The sequence below is a fragment of the Gastrolobium bilobum genome, unplaced genomic scaffold (genome assembly GCF_033153095.1).
Source record: "Gastrolobium bilobum isolate Gb01-03AN ecotype WA unplaced genomic scaffold, APGP_CSIRO_Gbil_v1 utg2897, whole genome shotgun sequence".
Taxonomy (NCBI): domain Eukaryota; kingdom Viridiplantae; phylum Streptophyta; class Magnoliopsida; order Fabales; family Fabaceae; genus Gastrolobium; species Gastrolobium bilobum.
In genome coordinates, this window is record NW_026895454.1 from 79,484 (window position 1) to 104,397 (window position 24,914).

Here is a 24,914-nt window from a genome sequence, read left to right on the forward strand (position 1 = left end):
ATTCTGTTGCTACATCAAAAATCATAATTTCAACGTCCAAACAGAATCATGAATCATGACAAAACGCATACAAAATGCATTTAAATCATTTTCAAAAGCAAAATGCTCAAACTAAATAACAAATATTTCATCAGATCAACAAATAAATGCATACTATGTAAATTAAAATAACTAGATGAATCCAACAAACACATCATGATGCTTGTAGTAAGTATAACCTCTCCCAAAAATCTTTTAATATAGAGTAAATACCCTTTTTCGTCCCTGAAAATATTTGCGAAGCACAATTTAGTCCCTCGGTTTAAAAAAGTCACATTTCAGTGTTTCATATTTGAAAAAAAGGGGCCACGTTCGTCCTTCCGTTAGTTGGCATCTAACGGCCCAACTAACGGTGCACACGTGGACCATTACTTTGTTGAGTCACCGTTAAGTATGCCAGCTTGGAAGTAAAACGACGTCGTTTTGAAGGTGCCTTATGTCTTGTTGGAGTTTTGAACAGCTGAAGGTCCTATTTGGTCCCTGACAAATTTATCAAGGCCCTATTTGGTCCTTAACACTAAAAAGTCACCATTGCAGCAAACCTTTCAAACCACCATTGCAGCAAACCAAGGCTTATGCTATTCGATCAGATTTCCCATTGGCCAAGGCTTATGCTCTGATTCAATAAAAAGTGATGATGATAAAATGAAACTAAAGTCGAATAGAGTATTTGGTGAAGGAGAACTGCATTTCATCGCAGGAAAATCACATTGACTCAAATTATTGTACTTTTTCGTTAATGATTTGAACATCACAATCCACCACTAGCTGTTTGTGTCCAGAGAGGACGGGGAGCTCATCATATCGTGTACTCAACTTGCTCAAGTTTTGCATTGGCTGTGTAATAATGACAATAATATAAGAACCCACAATGAAACTTTTTTCCTCTATGAAGCAATATATTGTTTCATGCATCAGGGTTTAATTACAAAGGTTTCACTCTTACGACCTTTTAGAGGTATCACTTCTAAAGGAGTTCCTTGCAATTGCAAACAATGCATTAAATGAAAAGGGAAGAATGAGTTCTTTTTTCTTTTCTTTTCTTTTTTCATGTGTTCTCCTTTTTCATTAGACAACACTTTTATTGTTACTCAAGACAGTTGCCATGATTTTGGAAAGTGGTATTTTGTAAAAAAGAATGGTAAAAGTTAATTTTTTTTTTTTTATAGATCGTTGCATCTGTTATCATCATTACAAAGCTTGAACATCCATGAAATTTGTGGGATTGTTTGCCTTGTGTTTTAGTTCTGTGCCAATATTATTGATGGTTGCTTGGATATATGAAGTATGAACTAGATATTAGATTGATACTTGAACAAGATTGTATATATTAAGGTACATAGACTGGACATAGACTGCTCTGGCATTCTGGTGATGGGAAGGACACAGACAAGTGCTGCAGTTTTGCATTCCATCTTCCGCGAGAAAACTTCCAGGGCGTCAGATGATGTGAGTGATAATTGTACTTTTTCATCAAATGCTTCATGCTGGCTGACCTGGATGATATAACCTCCAGAGCATTGGTCTATTATGGTCACAATCTCAAGTTGCTATATCTGTTTCATTTTTTTTCTGACCTTGTTCCATTTGATCCTTAAATAGATTGACACAAAAAAGAGAATCCTACAAAGAAGGTACTGGGCACTGGTCATTGGATGTCCTAGACGTTCAAAGGGGTTGGTTACTGCTTCATTGGGTAAGGTTGTATCCATATTGGCACTTCATATATACTGTAGAAAGCTCGTTATATATTGTAAAAGATTGTTGTAATCCTTTTTTTGGTTTCAGGTGGTTGTTGACAATGGGAAATCTGATCGAATAGCATAAGCCTTGGCCAATAGCATAAGCCTTGGTTTGCTGCAATGGTGGTTTGAAAGGTTTGCTGCAATGGTGATTTTTTAGTGTTAAGGACCAAATAGGGCCTCGATAAATTTGTCAGGGACTAAATAGGACCTTCAGCTGTTCAAAACTCCAACAAGACATAAGGCACCTTCAAAACGGCGTCGTTTTACTTCCACGCTGGCATACTTAACAGTGACTCAGCAAAGTAACGGTCCACATGTGCACCGTTAGTTGGGCCGTTAGATGCCAACTAACGGAAGGACGAACATGGCCCTTTTTAAAAAAAATGAAACACTGAAATGTGACTTTTTTAAACCGAGGGACTAAATTGTGCTTCGCAAATATTTCCATGGACGAAAAAGGGTATTTACTCTTTAATATATTCATATACACAATCTAACATGTTGAGATGTTGGTTCCTCCTATATAAGAATTAAAGTAAGATTTCTATTAAAATATAATCGAATATAATTAAGTTATAAATAATTGCAATTGATTAAATTTATATCTTTTATTTTTTCTTAAGGCATACTTACTCTATTTTATTTTATTTAAATAAATAGTGCAATATAGGCCGGCCTGTAGGCTTATAGGCCCGACCTTTTGAAAGTGAGCCTACGACCTTTTTATTAAACAAATTTTTTTATGACCTAAGCCTGGCCTATTATACAAAATATACTAGATTAGGTTTGGCCTGATATAGGTCGAGCTGTAGGCCTCTGTAGGCCGGGCCGATCCAGTTTCACCTCTATTGGTTAGGATTACATAGCATGTGCTTTTATGTCAATACATAATCTTGAAAAGGACCATTTTCCCTTAATGTATGATTTGTAAATCTTATAATAGATTCATATTTCATAATCTCTGTTAACTACAAGTCCGCAAAGGTTCTTGGTCGAGTGCTGTGAAAAGTGCACTATCAGTCTTTATACATGGGCTAATCTCTCTTCTTGAGAAGTCAAATTTGAATCTGTATAACAAGTCGCGCGCGCACAGTGTTACTTTAGTTCAATACTTCAATGTATAACTGATATACATCCATGTTTTGCCTTAAATTTAAATTTAATTTACAATAGTATAAAGTTGACTGATTTAAAGATTAGACCGGCCATTGAATTGATAAAGATATTGGTTCATAATTCACTAAACTAATGATAATTAAACATTATTTTTAATAATATTTAATATATGACATTATTTTTATAAAGAGCTCGGTGTTTGTCATTTTAAATGACATAAGTTATGTCATTTTAAAAGAGAGATAGACACAAAAAATGAAAATCATGGGAAAAAGAAAGTGGGTGATTTTTTTTTAATTTAAAATTTAAATAAATTTTTTTCTATGTCTATCTCTCTCTTAAAATGACATAACTTTATGTCATTTAAAATGACAAACACTTTTCCCTTTTATAAAAGTATAAAAAATAAAGTTAATCAAAATTTTAAATTAATCATAAAAAAATAAGATACTAAATGAATGTCATAAGAAGACCATTGTATAGCCATTATTTGACTCAAAAATATTTTTGGCTAAATTAAAAATACAAAAAAAAAAAACCAAAATTAGTTCAAACCAATAATTCTCTACCATCTATTTTCAATCAATATTGGGCTGATTCAATTAGCTATCGTGGGCGAAGCTAGAAAATTTTATACGGAGAAACAAAATTATAATATACTTTTTTGTAAATTACAACTATTCATATGATCCAAAAAATAAAAATAATCTTCATAATTGAAGGTTTTTATCAAATTCGAGTGGTGCAATCATTATTTATATAAAAAAATCCAAAATAATATTCAGAGAATTAGAAGTAAAGGTTCATATGAACTTAATAGGAACCATCACCGACGACAGCTGATCATTCAATATTTTTTGGGCTGGATAGACCAAACTTGATTCGTTCACCAATTTTTCAGTCAAACAACCCAGTCCGGTTATCATATTAAACTCTCTCTCTTTTTGGTATAAATGGAGGGCCTAGCCCAACAAGAACTACAAAGACAGCTGATGCATGTTAATATTCACATGCTCTATCAGCAAATTCAAACTAAAATTGTTCCACAAGTCCTCTATGCTTCCAGGGGAAGAGGTATACATTTTCAACTCATCACCCTTGAAATTAAAACCTAACTTAGCTAAGGAATCAGCTATGCTATTACAAGCTCTGCGTATAAACTCCACATGAAAATGCTTAAAAGACTTGACATGTTTCCTGATGTTCTCTATCAAAGATAGGAAATTGCAGGCTTCAGAATCAGCCTTTAACAAAGCTATTGCCTCTTTACAGTCACTTCCTAACCAAACATTGGAGATCTTAAGATTCTTTGCTATTTTAAGCCCTTGGAGGATACCAACAAGCTCAGCTTCCAAAGGAGAACAAGCTCCTATATTGAGGGAGAATCCACTCAACCAGCCACCATTAATTGAGTAGACAAACCCACCACACGCGCCTTTATGAGTAACCAAATTAACTGCTCCATCAACATAGATTTTCACCCCATTACCAGAATCCATCTGTCCAAACCAACTAGGGATTACAGAATCAGCAGGTTCCACAGAAGCAGGATCCTCTCTTCTTCTTATCTTCATTTCCTTTAGATAGCACAAAATTCTATAAACCGGATCTTGAGGTCTCAAAAATAGCTCCTCATGTATGGTAGCATTCCTCCAATGCCAAATGAACCAACATGTCACAAAGAAAATTTCAGTCCATGAATTCCATAGATAAGAAGAGAAATTCTTATACAGATTCAACCTGAACCATTCCAAACCTTCAAATTGTAGGAATTTTCTGGGAATATTGCCAGCAAACCACAGCTCCCAAATTCTTCTAGCAGCTATACAATCTCTGAGCAAATGAATTAAAGTCTCCTGACCCAGCCCACAAGTGGGGCATTGGAACTCACCTCCACTCCAAAGACGGGTGATGCTTCTTACTGGCAATTTATTAAGACAAGCAAACCATAAAAACACAGCTAGTCTATAAGGTCCCTTCCACTGCCACACAACAGACCATATTTTGTCCTTCTCATGTATAGGCTTCAGCAAAAGACAGTAGGCATTTCTCACCACTGACCTACTCGTAACAAAATTCTTCCACTTGAGCCTATATTCAGGGCAGCTAGAATTAGGAATGGTTAGCTTACTCAAATTGTTGCTGGTAGATAAGTCCAGGAACTTATGCAGATAGTTCCAATTCCAATCTTCAAGATTAGAGTCAAAAACATCACACACCTTGAGATTCAGGTCATCCATAGGAGGCTTAATCAAAGCCCTTTCCAACATGGAATCCTGCCACCCTTCCCACTGGTCTGTCCAGAATAAAATGGATTTACCATTCCCCACAGCCCACTCCAGATTCTGATCAATCTTGGATCTAGCCGAAACAATGTTCTTCCAAAGAACATAATCATTACTTTTTGCTATTAGATTACGGTTAGGATCAAGATTCCTACCATATTTTCCTAGCAAAACTTGAACCCATAAACTGTTCTTCTCCTCTATAATCTTCCAGGATAGCTTGTGCATAAATGCCTCATTTTGAATCCTTAAATTGATAATACCCATTCCTCCACACTCCTTTGGTTGACACATCATCTCCCAAGCCATATAATGGGCTTTTCTCTTAGACTCCTCATCCCCCCATTTAAAATTCCTTTGTATTTTTTCAATATCATTGCAGATATGAACTGGAATCATATTATTGTGCATATGGTAGCATGGAATGACCGAAATGACACTTTTTGCAAGGGTAATTCTCCCTGCTATAGACAGGCATTTGGATTTCCATCCCTGAAGCCTTACCTGAACTCTGGATATGACCTCAGAATAATGATCCCTCCTTATTCTCCCATGCCTCATCAAAGCTCCTAAGTACCTACCAAGATTCTTAACCACCTTGAAGCCACTCACATCAGCAATAGACTGCATAGTTTCCTGCTTAGTATTTTTAGAAAAATATATACAAGACTTTTCAATGCTCACACATTGGCCTGACATCTTGGAAAATTTGTCAAGGCAATTAATGATGCAATTGAGTTGATCTAAAGAGGCTTATGCAAATAAAATAATATCATCAGCAAACATTATATGTGAAATGTGTGGACCAGCCCTACCAGCTCTCATTGGGCACCAAGAATTACCTTCCACCTCATCCAAGATCAGATGTGTTAATTTTTTCATACAAAGAACAAAGATATATGGTGATAAGGGATCCCCTTGTCTAATTCCCCTTTGAGCACAGAAGGTGGGGGTTCTAGCACCATTCCACAGCACCTCCAGAGTTGGGCTAGTCACACACCCCATGATAGCTTCCACCAAAAAACCAGGAAGATTCAAATCCACCAACACTGATCTTATAAACTTCCAGCTCAGTTTATCATATGCCTTTTCTAGATCTATCTTGATAGAAAAGAATCCTTTTTTACCTTTCAATCTATGCATAGAGTGAATAAGCTCTTGGACAATAATTATATTATCCTGAATGTTTCTCTTAGGCACAAAACTAGCCTGATTAGGGGACACCAAATCTTCAAGCAAAGGCTTCACTCTATTTGTCAGAATTTTGCTAAACCCTTTATAAATAGAGTTGCAAAGGGCTATAGGCCGAAACTGTTTCATCAAACAAGGCCTTTCTACTTTGGGAATTACCACAAGGAGAGTGTGATTTATCTCACCAATCTGATTTGGAAACTTCAAGTAATGTTGCATGCTGTTACAAAGTTGACCTTTTAGCATCTCCCAATTCCTCTGGAAGAAAATAGCTGGAAACCATCAACTCCAGGTGCTTTTAGATGAGGCGTTTGGAAAAAAAGCCTTTTTTACTTCCTCTACAGTTAGCCTTGAATTCAGCATCTCAAGTTGATCCTCCCTTACATTCGGCCAAGAATTATTAGTTTGGATCCAATTAGCTCCTTCAGAATCATCCTTGAACAAGTTTAGGAAGAAGTCCCTTGCTAGATTAATTAGTTTCCCCTCTTCATTCACGCAATTGCCTTTTTCATCCTGAAGCTTCAAGATTTTGTTTCTTTTCCTGCGAATAACAGTACTAGAGTGATAAAATCTAGTAGTTCTGTCTCCATCTCTTATCCATACATCCCTAGACTTTTGGAACCAGATTTGTTCCTCCTTGTCAAGAATATCAGAAAGATCCTTCTTCAACTTAGCCTCAAACTTCTCTAGTTGATAGCTATTATAAGAATTGATACTCCTTTGAATCCCCTCCAATCTAGCAATGATTCTGTTTTTCCTTAAGTGAGTAAATCCAAAAACATTCTTGTTCCAATCCTTCAGTAAAAGAGCAAGAGAATTCAGATTATCCAACAATCCATCAGACTGGATCCAGTTAGCTTTCAGAAAAGAAAGGAATCTGGCATCATTCTGCCAAACAACCAGGTATCTAAAGGGTCTCTCCCTCCAGCAATTGTCCTCTCTCATCATCCTGACAAGAATTGGGCTATGATCCGAAAATAATCTAGGAAGAACAAGGACATCAGCTTCCTCAAAAGCAGCTCTCCAATCCTTATTACCCACTGCTCTATCAAGTCTTTTATAAACTCTCTCTAAATGAGAGAATTTTGGCCCCTTCCAAGTAAACCTATTACCTCCACCTCCCAAATCCATAACCCTACAAGCATTGAGCATATTAGCAAATTGAATACATCTATTACCACCCACAGGTCCCCCTCCCCTTTTTCAGAAGCCAAAGCTATCTCATTGAAGTCATCAGTCACCAGCCAAGGATCATCCATATTTCTGCCTATGAATTTAAGCTCCTCCCAAAGCACTTGCCGATTATTTAAAAGAGGACTAGCATAGACAACAGTCCAGTAGAATCCTTTCATCTCAGGGAGATCTACCCAAACATGAATAAACTGGTCATGCTTAGATATAAGGGTGATCTTGACATCCCTGTTATTCCACACCAGCCAAATGCCACCAGAAAAGCCATGTGCCTTAACAACAATATGATTAGAATAACCCAAACTACGAACAATTTTATTAGCTTTGGAACCACTAACTCTAGGTTCAAGTATAGCAGCCATCCCTACACTATGCTTTCTACAGAATCTAGTAAAAATACTCTTGAACTGTTTTTTTGCAGCCCCCCTACAGTTCCAAGTGATGATATTCATTACAAAGATTGGTTTATTTGCAAGTTTTCAAGCATTTGCTGCTTAGATCATGATTAACAGTATCAATTCCCTTAACTGCAGAAAACTCTTGACTACATACAAGATTACAATCAACAACCATATGATGATTAATAGGAGTACCTAAAGATCTATCAACCTCCATACCTGATTGATTCTCTCCTTCTTTACTCTCCTTTAGCATATCCTGATCAGGAGGATCGGGTTCTTTCACAAGATCTTCAAACTCCACCTTTTCTGCTGCTACAAACCCCTCGGAATGCCCAACACTATTCTCCTCCATTGAGGAATCTACAGCCATCATCAGGTCCCCCCAGAGCTTTCCTTTATACTGCTCCCCACTGATCAGGTTGTGCACAACTGAAGAATTATGCCCCACCAAATTACTGGTTGAGGAATTAATAGTAGGAGTTTGAGGAAGAACTCATTTGCCTTTGCTGATGGTTTTCTTGGGAACTTGTTTCCTATTAGAAGACACAAGAATTTTACCTCCTGTAGTTTTCCTAGGCTGACTTGTTGCAGCAGCCGAGAAATTCATCCCACTAGCACTTGACTTGTCCCTGTTCTTTGACCCTTCATTCTCCTTAGACAAGTTATCATGCCTACTAGTGTCTTTGGCTTGTTGACCTGTTGTGGTAATCACTGGTTTTACTTCTTGGGTAGTCTTAGCAGACTTACCATTCTCCTCTGATTCCTTCATGTTGGAAATGTCTTCCCCAAATTTTCTACCAATGGCAGCCTCCTTTTTTTGATAATTTTGTTGGTTTCTTTTTCTTCTATGGACCACCATCCAAGGTCCTATACCTTGATTGCATTGGTCCATCATAGATTGTTCAGGAACCCCCTCCTATTTGGTAGTGTGGCTCGGCTTAGCATAATCAGGGCAAGAATCAGCATTATGCCCATATTTCCCACACTTAAGACATATTAAAAATAATCCTTCGTATTCTTCTCTTTTCCTGCATCCATCAAGGATGTATTCTCCTCTCAGTGGCTTAGACAGATCCACTTCAATACACACCCTAGCAAACCTAGCCCTGTCCCCTATTGATGTAGTTTTATCCACTTTCAGTACTTTCCCTATTACAGCTCCCAATTGGTTAAGAAAAGGGAACTCACAGTACTCTTGAGGAACTCCAGGGAGGCGAACCCATGTAGCCACCTTGTGGATGTTTGCTTTGTCTGGATCAAAGCATGGTTCCCATTTTCTAGTGGCAAGATAGTGCCCGAGAATGATCCATGGACCACCAGCGATAGCCAGGTTGAGATCTTCCAAGGAGCTAAACCTCACCGAGAAAAACTCATTCCCTAAGTCTGCCACCGTAATGTTACCAGCTTTGGCCCAAAGGGATTCAAGCTTCTTCTTCGTGAAGCCCACTCCGATTTTCCTTCCCAGTAACTTGACTATAATGGCATTTCTCCACCGCTGCCTCATCCTCGCCTTTGCCTCCTTATTGCTCCTAATTTCCACTGAACCATCCTCCCTGTAGATCGTCTGAAACCCCCACTCTGAAATTTCACCCAAGCTTGGGTCCAAAGGCTCTAGATCTAAGTCTTCTTCCTCGGTCAGCCATGGATTTGAGTCCCCTGCTACCCCATGCTCCACTCCAGTAACATCAGCAAACGAGCGTTGCTTAGTTTTCAACGGAACTCCAGCTTAAAAATCCTTCACTACTTCTCTCAAACGAACCTCCGTCGGGATTTCTTACCCACTCTTAGTTCTCTTAGTACTCTTCATTGCCATTGATAACGCCTCATCACTAGATTCAGTAGCTTCCTCCATCACACCCCACGAAGAAACAGAAAACAGAAACCCTAGCACAAGAGAAATTTTCGCGCGCGTGAGAAGACGCGCCTAACCCATCTTTTGTAGCTGCATCTTTTACCATCATATTAGACTTTCTATGTAATGCTTCTGACTTCTGATAAACAAACTTTTTTAATACTTTGTTATATATATATATATATATATATATATATATATATATATATATATATATATATATTGATAAATCATATAAATCCTTGATAAATCACATAAATCCTTCATGACAAGCAATCATATTCAAACTGGGACTATTCACATCATAATAAGACTAGCTCTCAAAAAAGGGATTTTTGACATTTATAAGAACTTGATGAATAATAATGTGAATATTCCTATCATGAACATGTATCAGTTGAACCAGTCCCTTTTATATACTGCGTAATATATAGTTAGATGTTAAGGTTCATAAAAATTAAATTCATTTGCCTCAACCTACGATGCACCGACATTGACACGGGACACGACACAATACTCCGACACGTTAATTATAAAAATGTCATTTTTCGACACGTTTTGATATTAAATAATATTTTTAATATATATAATATAATCTATATTTAATACATATAACAACTCATAATAAGTTATATAACTAATCCAATATTCAAATTTCATAACATAAATATAAAAAATAATAATTTTTCGTACCTTGTTAATTTTTCATATCAAATTTTATAACAGAAAAAAATTAATTTATAATTTTTTTTTATATTTAATTAATAAAATAAAATTAAAACCTAAAAAAAAAGTGTCGGAGCTTACTTGTCGGAACAAATTGATTGTGTCTAAAAAAAAAAAGTGCCCAACACGTATTTTTTAAAACAAATCGCGTGTCGGTGCTTTGATGGCCTCAACGGACTCTTCATTTCAGATGTTGGTGCCCTTACAATTAGAAATAAATGCATGCATTTGTTCAAGAATGTGAAATGGACTTCAATATGTACTCGACGCTGACAAGTTCTCAATCAACGTCCGAATTGACCCCAGTAGATTGTATGGTGGATTCCTGTGGTCAGAAGTTATGGGGGATTGACATGAATAGTCCGCATTAATAGGAATCATGCATTGAGTTGATGAAAATTAGAAATTACAGTTATAAAAATATATAATTCCACTAGTCTCTTTACTAACATGATGCGCTCCTAAGTGCATCTCTTATTAACTAAGAAAATATTTCAATTTCTGACAAATTTTGAAGCTACGGCCAAATATTTTAGGTACACACATTGCATCACTAATTCGATGCAAGGACCAATTAAAGTGAGATATTTTTTGTAATGTATATGAAAAAGAGAAAAAAAAAAAAATTTAATCTAAGTGTTAATGTTTGAATAGAAGTCGCAGTTACACCAGATGTATTGAAAATATTCTTTCCATACGGAAAGGAAGAGCAACTGTTCTGGGTGGAGCTGTAATCAGTCCTTATACTCCTTGACCTGGATGGAACCAATGGTGACTCCAGGGACTGAAAATAACCACCCCAAGGCCTGTTTGGATGGGCTCGTAACAATTTTTTTTTATGTCTTATTTATTTTAAAAGTATTTTTTACAAAAGCTAAAGTTATTTAAATTTTTTAAAAAATATTTGATTTTTGAAAATTATATTTGACTTTTGACTTTTTTTTTTCTTTTTTAGTTTCCAAATAAGCAAGTTTATGACTTTTTTTATAAGTTCTGTTTTTTGTTTAAGCAAATATCCAAACAGACTGTTAGTGAAAAATGCTTTTTTCTGAAAAAAAAAAAAATGGAGAAGAAAAAAAAAATTCATCCAAACAAGTCAATATGGCCAAGAAAGAATCTCTAGCATACCATTTCCGGTTTACAGGATTAGAATTATTTGTTTGAATTTTGTTTTATTTTATTTTTCAATTTTTTTCCTTTGAAATATATACTGTGCTGGAACACTTCTAGTTCCTTAAGAGCTTGGAAAGGATTTTATTAATTTCGTCCCTTGTACCATCACTCCTAGGAACTAATACCAATGTCCGCACCTCAAGAATTGAGGATTTTCACAAAATATTTTGAGGGGTTTGAGGTAGAAAATATTGAAAATTACTTAATTGGCCATTCCGAATGTGCACTTCAACCACCGTGAACCAAACCTCCATAACCGCTACCATCACCGCTAGCCACCAACCACAGCGAGCTCCACCACGTCGTCGTGTCGTCTCTCTGACCACCATACCAAACCCATGAAGTCAAGCGTCGTCACCCATTCATATCCAAAATCAACACGCGCACGAGTAACCACAAGCACCACCATGTTGCGTTGCTTTGTCTCCTATATTGCACCATTCACGCTGCCATTGCAACCTGTTGCCGTTTTGCTTCACGATTCCACCTTCATTCTATGTGTTTAGGAATTAGGATTTTCTTTCTTTCTTTCTTTTTAGTTTTCATTTTAGCCCAGCTCAAAAGTAATAAGTGAGTCGGCCATTTGTTTATTTTTATTTTTTAGATTCTCACATTATAGTTTTTGTTTATTAATTTATAAACACAATTGATTTTCCCTAATTAAATTTGAAAGCTTTTAGAATTGAACAAAAGACAAAAAAAAATTATATTAATTTTTAAAGAAAGGATAAAATGATAAAAGTATCTCATTGACCCTCTATTCATTTACTTTACCATTTTTTTAACTCCCAAAGGACCCAAACAAGGGGAAAGAATACCTTTCATTTTCTTTCCTTTCCCTAATTCCTTTCCTTTCTTTCCAAACTCTTAAATCTGAAAAATAGTGACCTAGAAAGAGATTTTGACTTTTCAACGGTTAAAAAACCATATAGATAAAACAAAAGGAAAAACGCAAATTGTGATGCTCCACAGAGTTGGTTAGAGCATATCATACTTGAAATTGAACGTACAGCAATTTACAATGCAATCTTAAGACAGTTATCACAGGGGTTAGATCCATACTTGCAGGCTTTTCGATCAAAAGATTCTCCAAAGTGTTTGAGTAAACTTTGTCTCCGGCATTCAACCTAAACATTCAAACAGATAAAAATATAACGTCTTGTGGAAAAACATCTTTCTGCCATGGGAGCCAGTTTGTTACACCCTTAAAAATAGGGGTCAAAATTTATGGATGAATTTTATATGAAAATCCATATGGACAGCTCATACTTTAATTTTTTTACCCCCATTTTCAAGGGTATTAAACTGAATATAGGTGTTAGAGAATAGAGAAAAAACAATAGATGTTGGAATGCAAGGGAACTTGCTTACCTTTAGTTCACAGTACTGTTGCATCTTTTTGGCTTGAGCCATTGCTGTCTTAAAACTTTCCCTTTTATATCCTTGGCCGTTTCTTATCATGCATACAACTCTACTAAAATCCTTCTTCTGGTATAGAGCAATGCAAACTGCCGGAAGATTATCTCTTCCAGCCCTTCCTGATTCTTGGTAATAGCTTTCAATTGATTTTGACATTGTATTATGGATGACAAAGCGCTGAAAACAAATGACAAGGAAAGGATAACTTGAGTAACAAAGAACTGCATTATAAAAAAAAAAAAAGTAAATAAATAAATAAATATTAACAATGAACTGTAAAACTCAGATACAACTAAGAAATTTTTTTCCTGAAGAATGATTCTCTCTATAACTTGCAATTTATACAGCATTTACATACCTTACATATGGCTATATTTAAGTTTGTTTATTAGGCAAATTCGATCTATAATGCTTAAAGATTTTGGGTTTATAGTTTCAACTTGTGCTTAGGCAGGATGGTAAAGCTGATAGCTAGGAGTTTGAATAATTGCTTGCGCAAATAATCATTTTTTAATTAAAAATTTAGTTATGTCAATCATGAATACAAGGGTAGGAGAAGACTTCCTATTAAAGTCAAGTGTTTGAGATGAAGGTTGTAGATAAATGCTGTGCAAGAAAAATGCTTTAAATGAAGGTTGGTCCCACTGTCATTTCTAGTCATCAAACTGGTGATCTGCAAGTACGTAACAAATCAATAATAGAACTTTCAGTTTGTAAATCAACTATCGAGCTATTGAATTATTTTGAGAGAAGGGCATAATTTCTTTCTTAATTGTGGAATTCCTAAACAAAGTTAATCATAAAATTGTGAATGATAACAGCATTATCATAATTTAAAAACCATATCTCAACTTACAACATCAGGTTTGTCTATCCCCATTCCAAAAGCAATAGTTGCACATACAACATGGACCTCTCCCTCATGCCATTTCTTTTGAACAGCAACTCTCTGGCGAGCAGCCAAGCCAGCATGGTAATACACTGTCTTAATCTTACATTTCTCATTCAAAAATTTGGAGACCTCTACACATTCATTTTTTGAAAGGCAGTAAACAATTCCACACTGATTCTTGAAACAATCCATTAGTAGTTGTCCAAGCTGCTTCAGTGGTTCCTTTGTCTTAACAATTACTTCATACTTCAAATTCGGTCTGTCAAAGCTTCTTTCAAGAACAAGTGCATGGGGGATTCTCAAAGCATTTAAAATGTCCTGAAACAAATCCAATTTAAAGGCAACAAAAGGAGGGGAAATACTCAGTAGAATGGTCCATCATAGCAATTTAGTATTCTGATTACCTCACGAACTGAGTGGGTTGCAGTGGCAGTCAATGCCATGACAGGTACATCTGGAAAGTTTTGCTTGAGAGATCCTAATCCCCGATAATCAGGCCGGAAATCATGTCCCCATTGGCTGGAAAGCATAATTTTCAATTTAAAAGTAGTGAATAATGATATCTGTAATTAACAACAAAATCACATAGCTTTAACAACCCCCATCCCCAATTTTCATCAGACCAATTTATGGTTCTCATAATGGAAGTAAGAGAAAATTCTTAAATAAGAAAACATTTTATATTCAGGTTACAATTTAATATCTTAAAGCAGTCAAGAACGGCATCAACCAGTACAATCAAAGAATAGGCATGAATACAGCTTCTGGCCTATGTAATCACCTATGGATGATAGGTAATTATTCTAATAATTACATATCTGATTTAACCTACATATGATTACGCAAACATTCATTTCATGCTTGTTCGGGTAATAGCAATGAGATTACCCAATATCATGCTAGGAATAACTAGGATTTCAAGAAGCAGAGCCATTTGTTTGATGAGAAATAAAAAGGAATACTGAAAACTCAAGTGGCTGAAGTTGAAGCATCTACTTTCAAAGTAACATAAAGAAAAGCAAAGACCGGAGTAGGAGGTCAGTGAAAATGACATACCAATTACTTCAAAGAGGACATGGGTCAGAATCAGAACTCAGAAACTAATCCCTATTGTTACCACTTCTAACCCACTTTCACACTCATTTCTTTTCTTTTTTGATTTTATCCATTTAGTCTGAAAAGTTACGAACTTGGTAGGCTTCATTTGAAAACCTTCAATCAGATGACCCAAGATCATACCTTTGATTTCATGATTTCACCATATTTGAAGTGTTTTACCATAATCAACCTGTCCATTTTCACTCATTTGCCTTTTTAATGGTCACCATGAAAGCTAAATTCAAAATTGTATTTTATAAAGGGTAGAGTTCAAATACCTCCCTTGTGGTTTACTCTAAAATCACTTACCCCCTAATAATCTTTTTTTTACCACTTACTTCTCATGTGGTTCTTTTTCCATACAAGTCTGTTTAAATTCTGATTTATAAATAGGAATATGACAAAAATACCCTTAGGTCACATGGCATATAATCCAACTTCTTTTCTCCATTTTCAACGATTTCAAGCTTTAGCTTCACACAAATCTGCAAATGTGTTGTTTACTGTTCAAGAGTGAAGCAGAATCTCACACCTTGTTTACTATTTATGGGAGCAAAATGGATAGTTTATGCAATTTTAAATAGCATTTAGATCGACTTGGAAGGGGGAAAAACCACAAGGGAGGTAATTGATAATTGATTTTAGAGTAACCCACATGAGAGGTATTTCGACTTTACCATTTCATAAACTACGGCATTTCATTAGTAGTTAAACTTTTGGCGCATGTTCATATTGTGTGATTAGTCAATCACATATGAGACAAGCATGGGGTAGTTCTGCTTCAAGACGGTATGATCAATGGCAAAGTTATGTCTCCAAAATTTCATACAATTGCAGTCCTTGATAAAAGAGAATTATTGGATTGTACACAAAAAGCATAGGGCATACCTAACACAGTGTGCCTCATCAACAACAAAACCTGCTAGCTGCCCCTGTGATTTAAGAGGGTGTACCAATTAAATTTGTGCATAAAATCTTTATAATCTATACTCTGTGACAATGGTTTGAGAAAATACACTCAAATCAGGAAAACTATACCTTTTGATGCATGCATTTTAGTATCTCAAGAAATGAATGGTTGCCAGCAATTCTCTCGGGGGTCACATACAAGAGCTTGCAAGACGGTTTATCTTTCCTGGATACAAGAAAACTGATGTAAGAAAATTCTAAATACTAATGCAATCAATAATTTGAAGGTTTTTTTTTTTTAATGATACTAATCCACTATTTTCATGTCCAAATTATAGGACATGAAATGACAGATAGTAATAGACAAGGAAATGAATCTCACCTTAGCTCTTGGAGGACAGCTGTGGCTTGGGAAGTAGTTTGTTGAGAATTTAAAAAAGTTGCGGGTATTCCAAACTTGAGATTTAGTGTTATTATCTGATCCTGAATGAGTGAAAGTAAGGGAGATACAACTACTGTGACACCTGGTTGAAGAGTTGCTGGAAGCTGTTAAGCACAAAATAAAACAAAAATGTTAAAAAGCATATACATTATAAGATGACAGATGATATTATTTCACCTATCATTGTAGTCTGGATACAAAGAACAGCTTCGAACAACCATTCAAATAACGAACAAAAAAAAAGAGAGACAGTCACGATACACAATCATTTGACACATTCTAGATCTTTAGTATTTTAAAGTAAATTGTTACTTCAAAAGAGCATAACCATCACCCGTACTAAGTTGTTAGAAGAATGTGGCCCAAAAAAGAAACATACAAAGAACAAAAAAAGGGGTTATGAGAAAGAAACGACCTGATAGCAAAGAGATTTACCACCCCCAGTAGGCATAAGAATAAAAGAATCATGCTTTGCCAAAGCTGCTTTACATGCTTGATGCTGCAATGGTCGAAATGTCCTATTACCAAAGATAACAACATTTGCCAATTCAATATCATCTAGAGCCTGCAATTCTTCATAAGAGAGAGTTCCGTTCTTATCGTTCGAAGTAAAGGACGATTGTATTTTGCTGGGAACTGAGCCTTGAGTGATGCCACTTCTGCAATCCTATAAAATACATTAACTATTTTAGTATAACCTCCCATCAGCATCTTTGTCGTGTAATACCACAAAATCTAGCTAATACAATATAAATAAGAAGAGTCATGGGAACTGTTTATCTATTATTCTAGCCATACAAAAGATAACCAAATATAGAACCATGAAATAATTTTAGTTGATCATCCGTGAAGGAAGGGCAGGTGAAAATCCCATTTAAATGTTTTAAGAAACAGCTCAAGGCCCCAGTTATCAGAGTAACTTTCCTTGCAATTTTTATCAGTGCCATATTGAGTTTTGGTTACACATATTTCCAATTTGTTTATTTTATTGAATTTCAATATATTCCAGTTTGTTTAATCTTTGTGCATGGTTTTGAAGAAGCCTGACATTTAAGCATTAGAATATGGGAAATCCAATTGTCATGTAACATGACAACGAAAACATATCCTGTTGATACATCGAAAATCCCCCTTTCCTCTTATTTTTCTTTCTTTTTTTTTTTAAAAAAAATTGGCCCCATCATAATTATATCTCTATATATAAACTGTTCATCGATCCTGTAACAGGATGAATGCAAATCCCTTAGAATATATATGCAGATCCATAATAGTTTTCCATCCATGTAAGTGTATGTTTCTCACTTACGAATGCACAGATATAGCTCTAATCTCGTTCACAAAGATCTGAAATATTCAGCATTATATATACACATCACTGTGATATACTTTTAGAAAGCTAACTATCTTTCCTCTTCCCATTTATGTATTTCCTCCACAAGACCACAACAGTCTTCCTTTCGTATCTACTTGAATAGTTTAATCCACTGTTACGTAGTTTTACATCTAAATATCGCGTATTCAGAATTCTATTGAACAATATGTCAACGATTAAAATATATATTATTTTTACTTTATTTTCTGAAAGCCGATGCAACTCCAAAATAAATATTAAGTTATTAACATAGGCTTAGGCTTCTAATTGAATACAGTAACTGCAATGCGAGGCAAATAAAATTTAATACTTGAGCAAATAAAAAAGTTAATGATAGTCAAAACAAATTGCTTTGTTACCGTATATTTTGGGGAATGTTGTCCAAGAAATACAGATTTTTCCCTTGAAATACTAAAGTCCACATACTCATCATCACTGGAATCCAACTCCACTACTTTCCTGTGGTGCTTCTGAGATTCGGGCGAATCGTCAATAATATTAATGAAGCATCTAGAAGAATCATCATCTGCATTACCGCACGTGCCAACAGTTTTGTCAAGCATGTGAGACAAAGTTCCACAAGCTTGTGATTCCATTTCCTGCAAATCATCCCATTCCTCAGTGGCTTGCATGGACTCCGCCAAAACCGCGAGAAAATCATCGCCGCAGTGCTCGACGGTGATAAAATCACGACCATCATCACCTAAACAAAGTTAACCTAGAATAATTAATTAATTAATTAATTAATACTTTAATAGCATTGCTTCTGAATTGATAAATAAATGGTAGTAGGTACCGTAGAGAGCGAGAAGACGATCGAAGCAATTGCTGGCGGAGTGTTGGTCGAAGCCGAAATCAAGGGCTAAGCTGATTAAGCGAGCTTTCTCTAACTCCAGATCATGCTTCTTCCTCCTACTGTTACCCATTTCGATTCCCGCGCTCCCTATCTTCTCTTTTCAATTCATAAAGCAGCACAATGGCCTGCCTTTTTTATTTGTAAGAATTAGATAAAGTTTACGGGGAATATTGCGACAACCAAGTTGTGTTACTATCAAGTGACTACCAATCAATCTTATTGTTAGATCGATTATGTTGATCCAACGGTTATATTTATTTTCATCTTTGTATGATCATGATTCCCTATATTTAATGTGAAAGCATTAAATATGGAAAATCATCACAATAAATATGAGAAATCATAACCATACAAAGGTGAAAATAAATATAAAGTATTAAATTTGGGGAATTATGACCATACAAAGATTGAAATAAATATAACCGTTGGATCGACATAATCGAGCTAACAGTGAGATTGATTAGTAGTCACTTGGTAGTAACACAACTTGGTTGTCACAATATCCTTCCCCAAAGTTTATAACATATTTTTGTGGGAAAATTGTGCATCTAGTCACGTCAAAGGACGTAAAATTGTGTTATCTTAGGTGAAAAAAAGAAATATAAATAAAAGAAGAAAGAGTGGACAAAAAATATAAAAGTGTGGGTTTCACTCTCTTGTGAAAATGAAATAATATAAGTTGTATCATTTAAAATGAGAAACATTATAATCAACAAAAATAGGGATAAGAGTGTGTCATTTTAAATGATGTAAATTTATGTCATTTTAAATGAGAGAAAGAAATAGATCATGGAGGAGAGAGGATAGACAAAAAAAATAAAGGTGTGGGTCCCATCTCTTTATGAAAGTAAAATGATACAAGTTGTGTCGTTTAAAATGATAAACATTTTTCCTTTTTTTATATATGAAATACTCTTATACTTATCTAAGCAAGTTACTGGAGTCAAATTAATTACTATTTAAAATAGATTAATGTTTATTTAGAAAGAATATTTAGATAAACTTAATAATTCTGATAATTGATCTTGACATTCAATAAAGTTGTAGAGCGTAAAATATTTTCAAGTATTGATTTTGTATGTCCAACCATTATATTTTGTTGAGTGGTTTGGAATAATTCATTAAATTCAATTCATTTTAACACATCTAAATAGGGCCGGCAAAATGGGCTTGGCACAGCGGACTGAGTTTTACAGCTCATTCTCAAAAGCAGAGCTCGGTGGGTTGGATCGTATTTTGGCGGATTGATAGCCAACCAGAGTGGGTCAATGTAAAATAAGTTCGGGCTGGCGAGCCAACCTGCCCCGCCCGCCTAACGGGGCGGAGCGGGATGAGTTTTCCAGACAACTTTTCAAAGTGGGGCACGCTGGACTGACTCGTTTTTTGGCGAGTTGATGGCGGGGCAGGACGGAGCAAGTCGCCCACTTTGCCATCTCTACATATGGTCTAAGGGGATGTATTGGATTGAGATTTCAAAGGATTTTAATGGAGTATTTTTTGACAAAAAAAATCCATTGGTATTCAATTAGAATTTTAAATGATTGAAAAAAAATCACGTGGTATTCGTTAGGGTTTTAAAAGATTATTTTAGAGTCCGTCCAAATCCGTTGGTATTCAATCAAGATTTTAAACAATGAAAAAATAATATTGTGGTATTCAAAAATCTAACGATTTTAATGAATTTTCTATTAGTCTGGATTTCGTGAGACTTTTTGGTGAGAGATGTAAATAAGATGCATTCCTCACAATATCGCCCTAACCCCCTAGAATTTCTTGATATTTTTCTATTGCAGTGTTTTCTTCTTCATTTGGCAGGTTGACCCGCTCAAAATCAAGGGAGCTTCATCAAAACTCAAAAATAACAGATTTTTGAACGATTTTCATCACAAAACAACTCAAAAACAACAAACCAACGGAATTTTAATATAATCTATCTCAAAAACAGCATATTTTTTTGCCATTTTTGAAAGATTTTGGAAGTTTAAAAAAAGACTTGTCAAGCTATGGAAGGTGTAATTTTTGTATTAAAAATAACATAAAACAGTGGAAAAATAACCGGGGAACTAAAACCTTCAAACCAATTTTCATTTTACATCAATGAAACAATATCAATTTAAAGAAAGATTGAAACTTTCATAATATGAATCATATATTTCGTAACAATACTTTAATGAACGAAATTTTTTCACTATAGGAAACGATTTCAAACAATTTTTATGCCAATAGATAACTAAAAACTTGTTTTTCAAAAGCCCTAAAGCAATTTAAGATTTCAATGTATTGATTGAAAAAAATTTGAAATTTTTTCTAAACTTTCATGTAATAAAATCTAGAAATTCAGATTCGAAATTTTCTTAGAATATTCAATGAAAACATGCATATGATATATGATTATAAAACTCTCATCACGTAGAATAAAAATACCAAGATTTTCAATATCAATTGCAAAAAATTCCAATCGAAATTTTATCATGAACTTTAGGCTCTATATGCAAATTTAGAATTATTTTAATACTTAAAAAAATTGTGTCTTATAATCATATATGCATAGTTCTGATATCAAATGAAGAAGATAATTTTTAATCCATTGGTCAAACCCAATAGCAAGAACGAGAAAATACTAATGCGTTGAGGACTATTATAGCTTTAGATATGTGGAGAGATGTTGCTTAGTAATTTTGAATGTTTGTTAAAAATTATATTTGGTTTTACTTTTTTTTTTTAATTTCATTGTTTTCCTTTGTTATTTTTTTATTGACTCTTGTACTTTTGAATGTTTGTTAAAAATCATATGGTTTTTAAAATCTTATAAATTCATATTGTACTTTCAAATCTAATAAATTCTATTAAAATTCTTTAAAATCTAATCTTATGAAATCTTAATTGTAAAAAAAAAAAAACTTTTAAAAAAGCCTTTAAAGTCCCTCAAAATCTATAAGATTTTTTATCTCAAAAAAAGTTTTTAAAAATCTTAATCCAATACACCCTAAGTCTTTCATCCTCTGATTTGATTATTATTTTTTAATGGATGATTATCACAATTAAACCCAAGAAAAGAAAAATACAAAGTGCAACTTAGGCACATTAGTAACATCACACAATTTATAAACCGAATATTAAAATGTTTGTGTTGGGAGCAAACAAAACACTTGATATTTTTAAAAAACAAATGATGGTAATATAGGTTGAATATTATAGCTTTTTTTAACTAATTTTTCAGTTAAAATGTGTTGTTGGACTAACTAGGTTGTCGTTTTAGGCTCTCTTTTTTTTGTAAATAAAGAGGGGCCAAGCCCCAAAAACAAAAGAAAATTACAACTCAGTAACTATCAAGCTATACATATTTCTAGCATCAGTATCTAAAAGATCCACCAACTGAGGAGGGGGTTCATTAAAGATCTTTAAATGGAGATTTTCATTCTGCCCAGCTTTGGCTAACCAATGTGCACACTTGTTGTTATCTCTTTTCATATGAACTAGTTGAATGGTCCAATATGCTTTTAACCATAATCTCAACCTTCTAGTGACTCGGGATTCTCTAGGGTCTTCATGTTGCTCCTTCAAAATTTGAATGGCTTGAGTAGAATCACATTCTAACTCTATCTTTTTTAAGTCTGTGCCCCAAACCAATTCCAAACCTTTCAATAATCCTCAGAACTCTGCATCAAGAGGATTGCAATAACCTAAATCACAATAAAATTTCCCCAAGAAGGATCCATTGTGATCTCTTAGTATACCACCACAGCTAGCTTTTTTTCATTCTGCTAGAAGATGCTACATCACAATTTAGCTTGACTCATCCCTGCTGAGGAGCTACCCTTGGTAATTAATTGCCCATGATGACTTCTGGACGTTAACATTTGCTGAATAAAAATCCAAATCGTCTCTTTAGTTTGCTCTTCATGCCGGAACTAATCTTCTTGAATCTCCAAGTTTCTCCATTTCCACAGGTACCAACATGTAGTAAAAAAGATATCCCTCCAACCTTTCACTTCATTTGATGTCCACGGGTTCTCTATAGTGGATGTCATCCAATCCTGCAAATTCAAAATCATAAAGGAATTTGGAATCGTACCTTTAAACCAGAGTTGCCAAATTTTCCTCACATGTCTACAATCACGTAAAACGTGAATTATTGTTTCTTCATGATTTGGACAGCTAGGACAAGTGTTAGAGCCTCCACTCCACTTACTAGTTCTGCTACGCACCGGAAGTTTAGAAAGAAAAGCCATCCACATGTTCACTTTCACTTGTTCTGGACCTTTCCACGTCCATAATCTTTTCCATAAATTAGCGTGAAAAGCTTCTGGAAAATTCATCAGATTATTGTATGCAACCTTAACCAAAGATGTTGAGTTATGGTTATTGATCCAAACTAGCTTATCCTCGTCAATCCTTGGTATAAGCCTTAAGTGATTTGTTACTACATCAACCATATCTGACTCCAAGAATCGGTGAACAGCTTCAAGATTGAAATCACCATCCACCATGTGATCCGCAACTGTTTTCTGACTTTCTTCACGCGGAACATGGTTATTCTAAAGCTCCACCAAATTCTTCTCCCATCCCAACCAGTTATCAGTCCAAAGCCTCAATCTGATCCATCTGTTATTTCCCATCTAAGTCCAGCTAGGAATTTACTCGAACATTTAGCAACATTTACTCCAACGTTTAGGCTTAATAATATGTGGATAAAACTCTATCATATTTTGGGTTTTCCGGCCACGTAATAATGATTATTTTTTAAACCAATAGTTAATTAGTTTGTGCCAAGTCAGGTGTAAATGGTGGGACAAAGATCAAAATGTTACAGTATTCACAAAAAATTACCTGAATATCACGGACCAAAATTTTTTTTCTTCAAAATATCACGTCATCTAACTCGCTACAACACCTGCGAGTTAGTGTGAACACGTGGCAACAGATTTATGCTCACGTAAGCCACTGAACAGTGCAGCAAGATTACATGGTAGACAAGTGTCAAACTCGCTATGCTACATAGCATGTTACGTGCCAGTTTAGCATGTTATGTGTCTGACACGTGTCAATCTTGCTATGCTGCATAGCATGTTATGTGTCAGCTTTTCTTAGCCATTCATGTTGTGCTGCATAGCATATTATGTGTAAGTCCAGCAGTCCAGCCTTTTTAGTCTAATAAATTCACCCTCCTAAAAATAATTAATTAACAGTTCTAAAATAATTTAAATTAATAAAAGTAAATTAACAAACATAAATTTAATTTAATTCATTAACACTCCTAAATTAAATTAAATTACTTAACAGTTCAAAATAATTTTAAGTTAACATAAACTAAATTAAATGAAATTAATTAATACTCCTAAAAATAATTAATTAATATTTCTAAAATAATTTAAATTAATATAAACTAAATTAATTAACAAACATAAATTTAATTTAATTCATTAACACTCCTAAATTAAATTAAATTACTTAATAGTTCAAAAAAATTAACTTAACATAAAATAAAATAAATTAACACTCTAAAAATAATTAATTAACAGTTCTAAAATAATTTAAATTAATATAGACAAAATTAAACTAAATTAATTAATAAACATAAATTTAATTCATTAACACTCCTGAATTAAATTAAACTACTTAACAGTTAAAAATAATTTAACTTAACATAAACTAAATTAAATTAAATTAATTAACACTCCTACATTAAATTAAATTAATTAACAGTCCTAAATTAAATTATTTGAACATATGTTATTTAAAATTAAAATTATCCTATAATTTATTAGACCACAATGATGCAAGAAATGGGAAGGGAAGTGGTGAATTTATTAGACTAAAAACACTGGACTGCTGAGCTACTTACACATAATATGTTATGCGGTACAACATGTATGGCCATGTGTCAGAAAGACTGACACGTAACATGTTATGCAGCATAGCGAGTTTGACACGATATTTGTCATGTAATCTTCTTGCAATGTGCAACGGCTTACGTGGCTATAAACCTACTGCTACGTGTCCACACCTAATTTGTCAGGTGTTGTAGCGAGTTAGATGATGTGACATTTTGAAAAAAAAAAATTCTGATCCATGACATTCAGGTAATTTTTTGTGAATAGTGTGATATTTTGGTTATTGTCCCGTAATTGGTTGGGCTAGGTATTTGAATACGGTAAATTGTATTTGGGTCTCGCAAGGTATTTGACAATTGTAACCAAGACTCAC

General features: G+C 34.5%; 3 protein-coding genes across 3 annotated transcripts; 1 reads left to right on the top strand and 2 right to left on the bottom strand.

The window, feature by feature from the left end:
* The first annotated feature begins 1,249 nt into the window (after window positions 1–1,249).
* LOC133312464 (RNA pseudouridine synthase 4, mitochondrial-like) lies at window positions 1,250–1,866 on the top strand. The gene is made up of 4 exons (XM_061513666.1): window positions 1,250–1,324; window positions 1,375–1,488; window positions 1,642–1,740; window positions 1,828–1,866. The coding sequence occupies exons 1-4, from the start codon at window positions 1,250–1,252 to the stop codon at window positions 1,864–1,866; spliced, it is 327 nt and encodes a 108-aa protein (XP_061369650.1).
* A 7,018-nt stretch (window positions 1,867–8,884) lies between these two features.
* On the bottom strand, window positions 8,885–9,820 carry LOC133312488 (uncharacterized). Its single transcript, XM_061513691.1, has 2 exons — window positions 9,751–9,820; window positions 8,885–9,642 (listed from the first exon to the last, which is right to left on the bottom strand). The coding sequence occupies exons 1-2, from the start codon at window positions 9,818–9,820 to the stop codon at window positions 8,885–8,887; spliced, it is 828 nt and encodes a 275-aa protein (XP_061369675.1).
* A 2,855-nt stretch (window positions 9,821–12,675) lies between these two features.
* Window positions 12,676–18,777, bottom strand: LOC133312606 (ATP-dependent DNA helicase Q-like 1). Its single transcript, XM_061513832.1, has 10 exons — window positions 18,648–18,777; window positions 18,211–18,554; window positions 16,895–17,146; window positions 16,420–16,583; window positions 16,167–16,263; window positions 16,017–16,060; window positions 14,435–14,549; window positions 13,995–14,348; window positions 13,091–13,315; window positions 12,676–12,846 (listed from the first exon to the last, which is right to left on the bottom strand). Exons 1-10 carry the CDS (start codon window positions 18,775–18,777, stop codon window positions 12,736–12,738), a joined length of 1,836 nt encoding a protein of 611 aa, XP_061369816.1. The 3' UTR covers window positions 12,676–12,735.
* Window positions 18,778–24,914: the final 6,137 nt, after the last annotated feature.

Coding starts and splice junctions, on each gene's coding strand:
- LOC133312464 (XM_061513666.1), top strand. CDS start 1,250: ATGAAATTTGTGGGATTGTTTGCCTTGTGTTTTAGTTCTGTGCCAATA. Junction 1,489..1,641: donor CTTCCAGGGCGTCAGATGAT/GTGAGTGATAAT, acceptor ATCCTTAAATAG/ATTGACACAAAAAAGAGAAT. Junction 1,741..1,827: donor TTACTGCTTCATTGGGTAAG/GTTGTATCCATA, acceptor TTTTGGTTTCAG/GTGGTTGTTGACAATGGGAA.
- LOC133312488 (XM_061513691.1), bottom strand. CDS start 9,820: ATGGAGGAAGCTACTGAATCTAGTGATGAGGCGTTATCAATGGCAATG. Junction 9,643..9,750: donor GAGTACTAAGAGAACTAAGA/GTGGGTAAGAAA, acceptor ATGTTACTGGAG/TGGAGCATGGGGTAGCAGGG.
- LOC133312606 (XM_061513832.1), bottom strand. CDS start 18,777: ATGGGTAACAGTAGGAGGAAGAAGCATGATCTGGAGTTAGAGAAAGCT. Junction 16,061..16,166: donor TAAAATGCATGCATCAAAAG/GTATAGTTTTCC, acceptor CTTAAATCACAG/GGGCAGCTAGCAGGTTTTGT. Junction 14,349..14,434: donor CAACCCACTCAGTTCGTGAG/GTAATCAGAATA, acceptor GATTTGTTTCAG/GACATTTTAAATGCTTTGAG.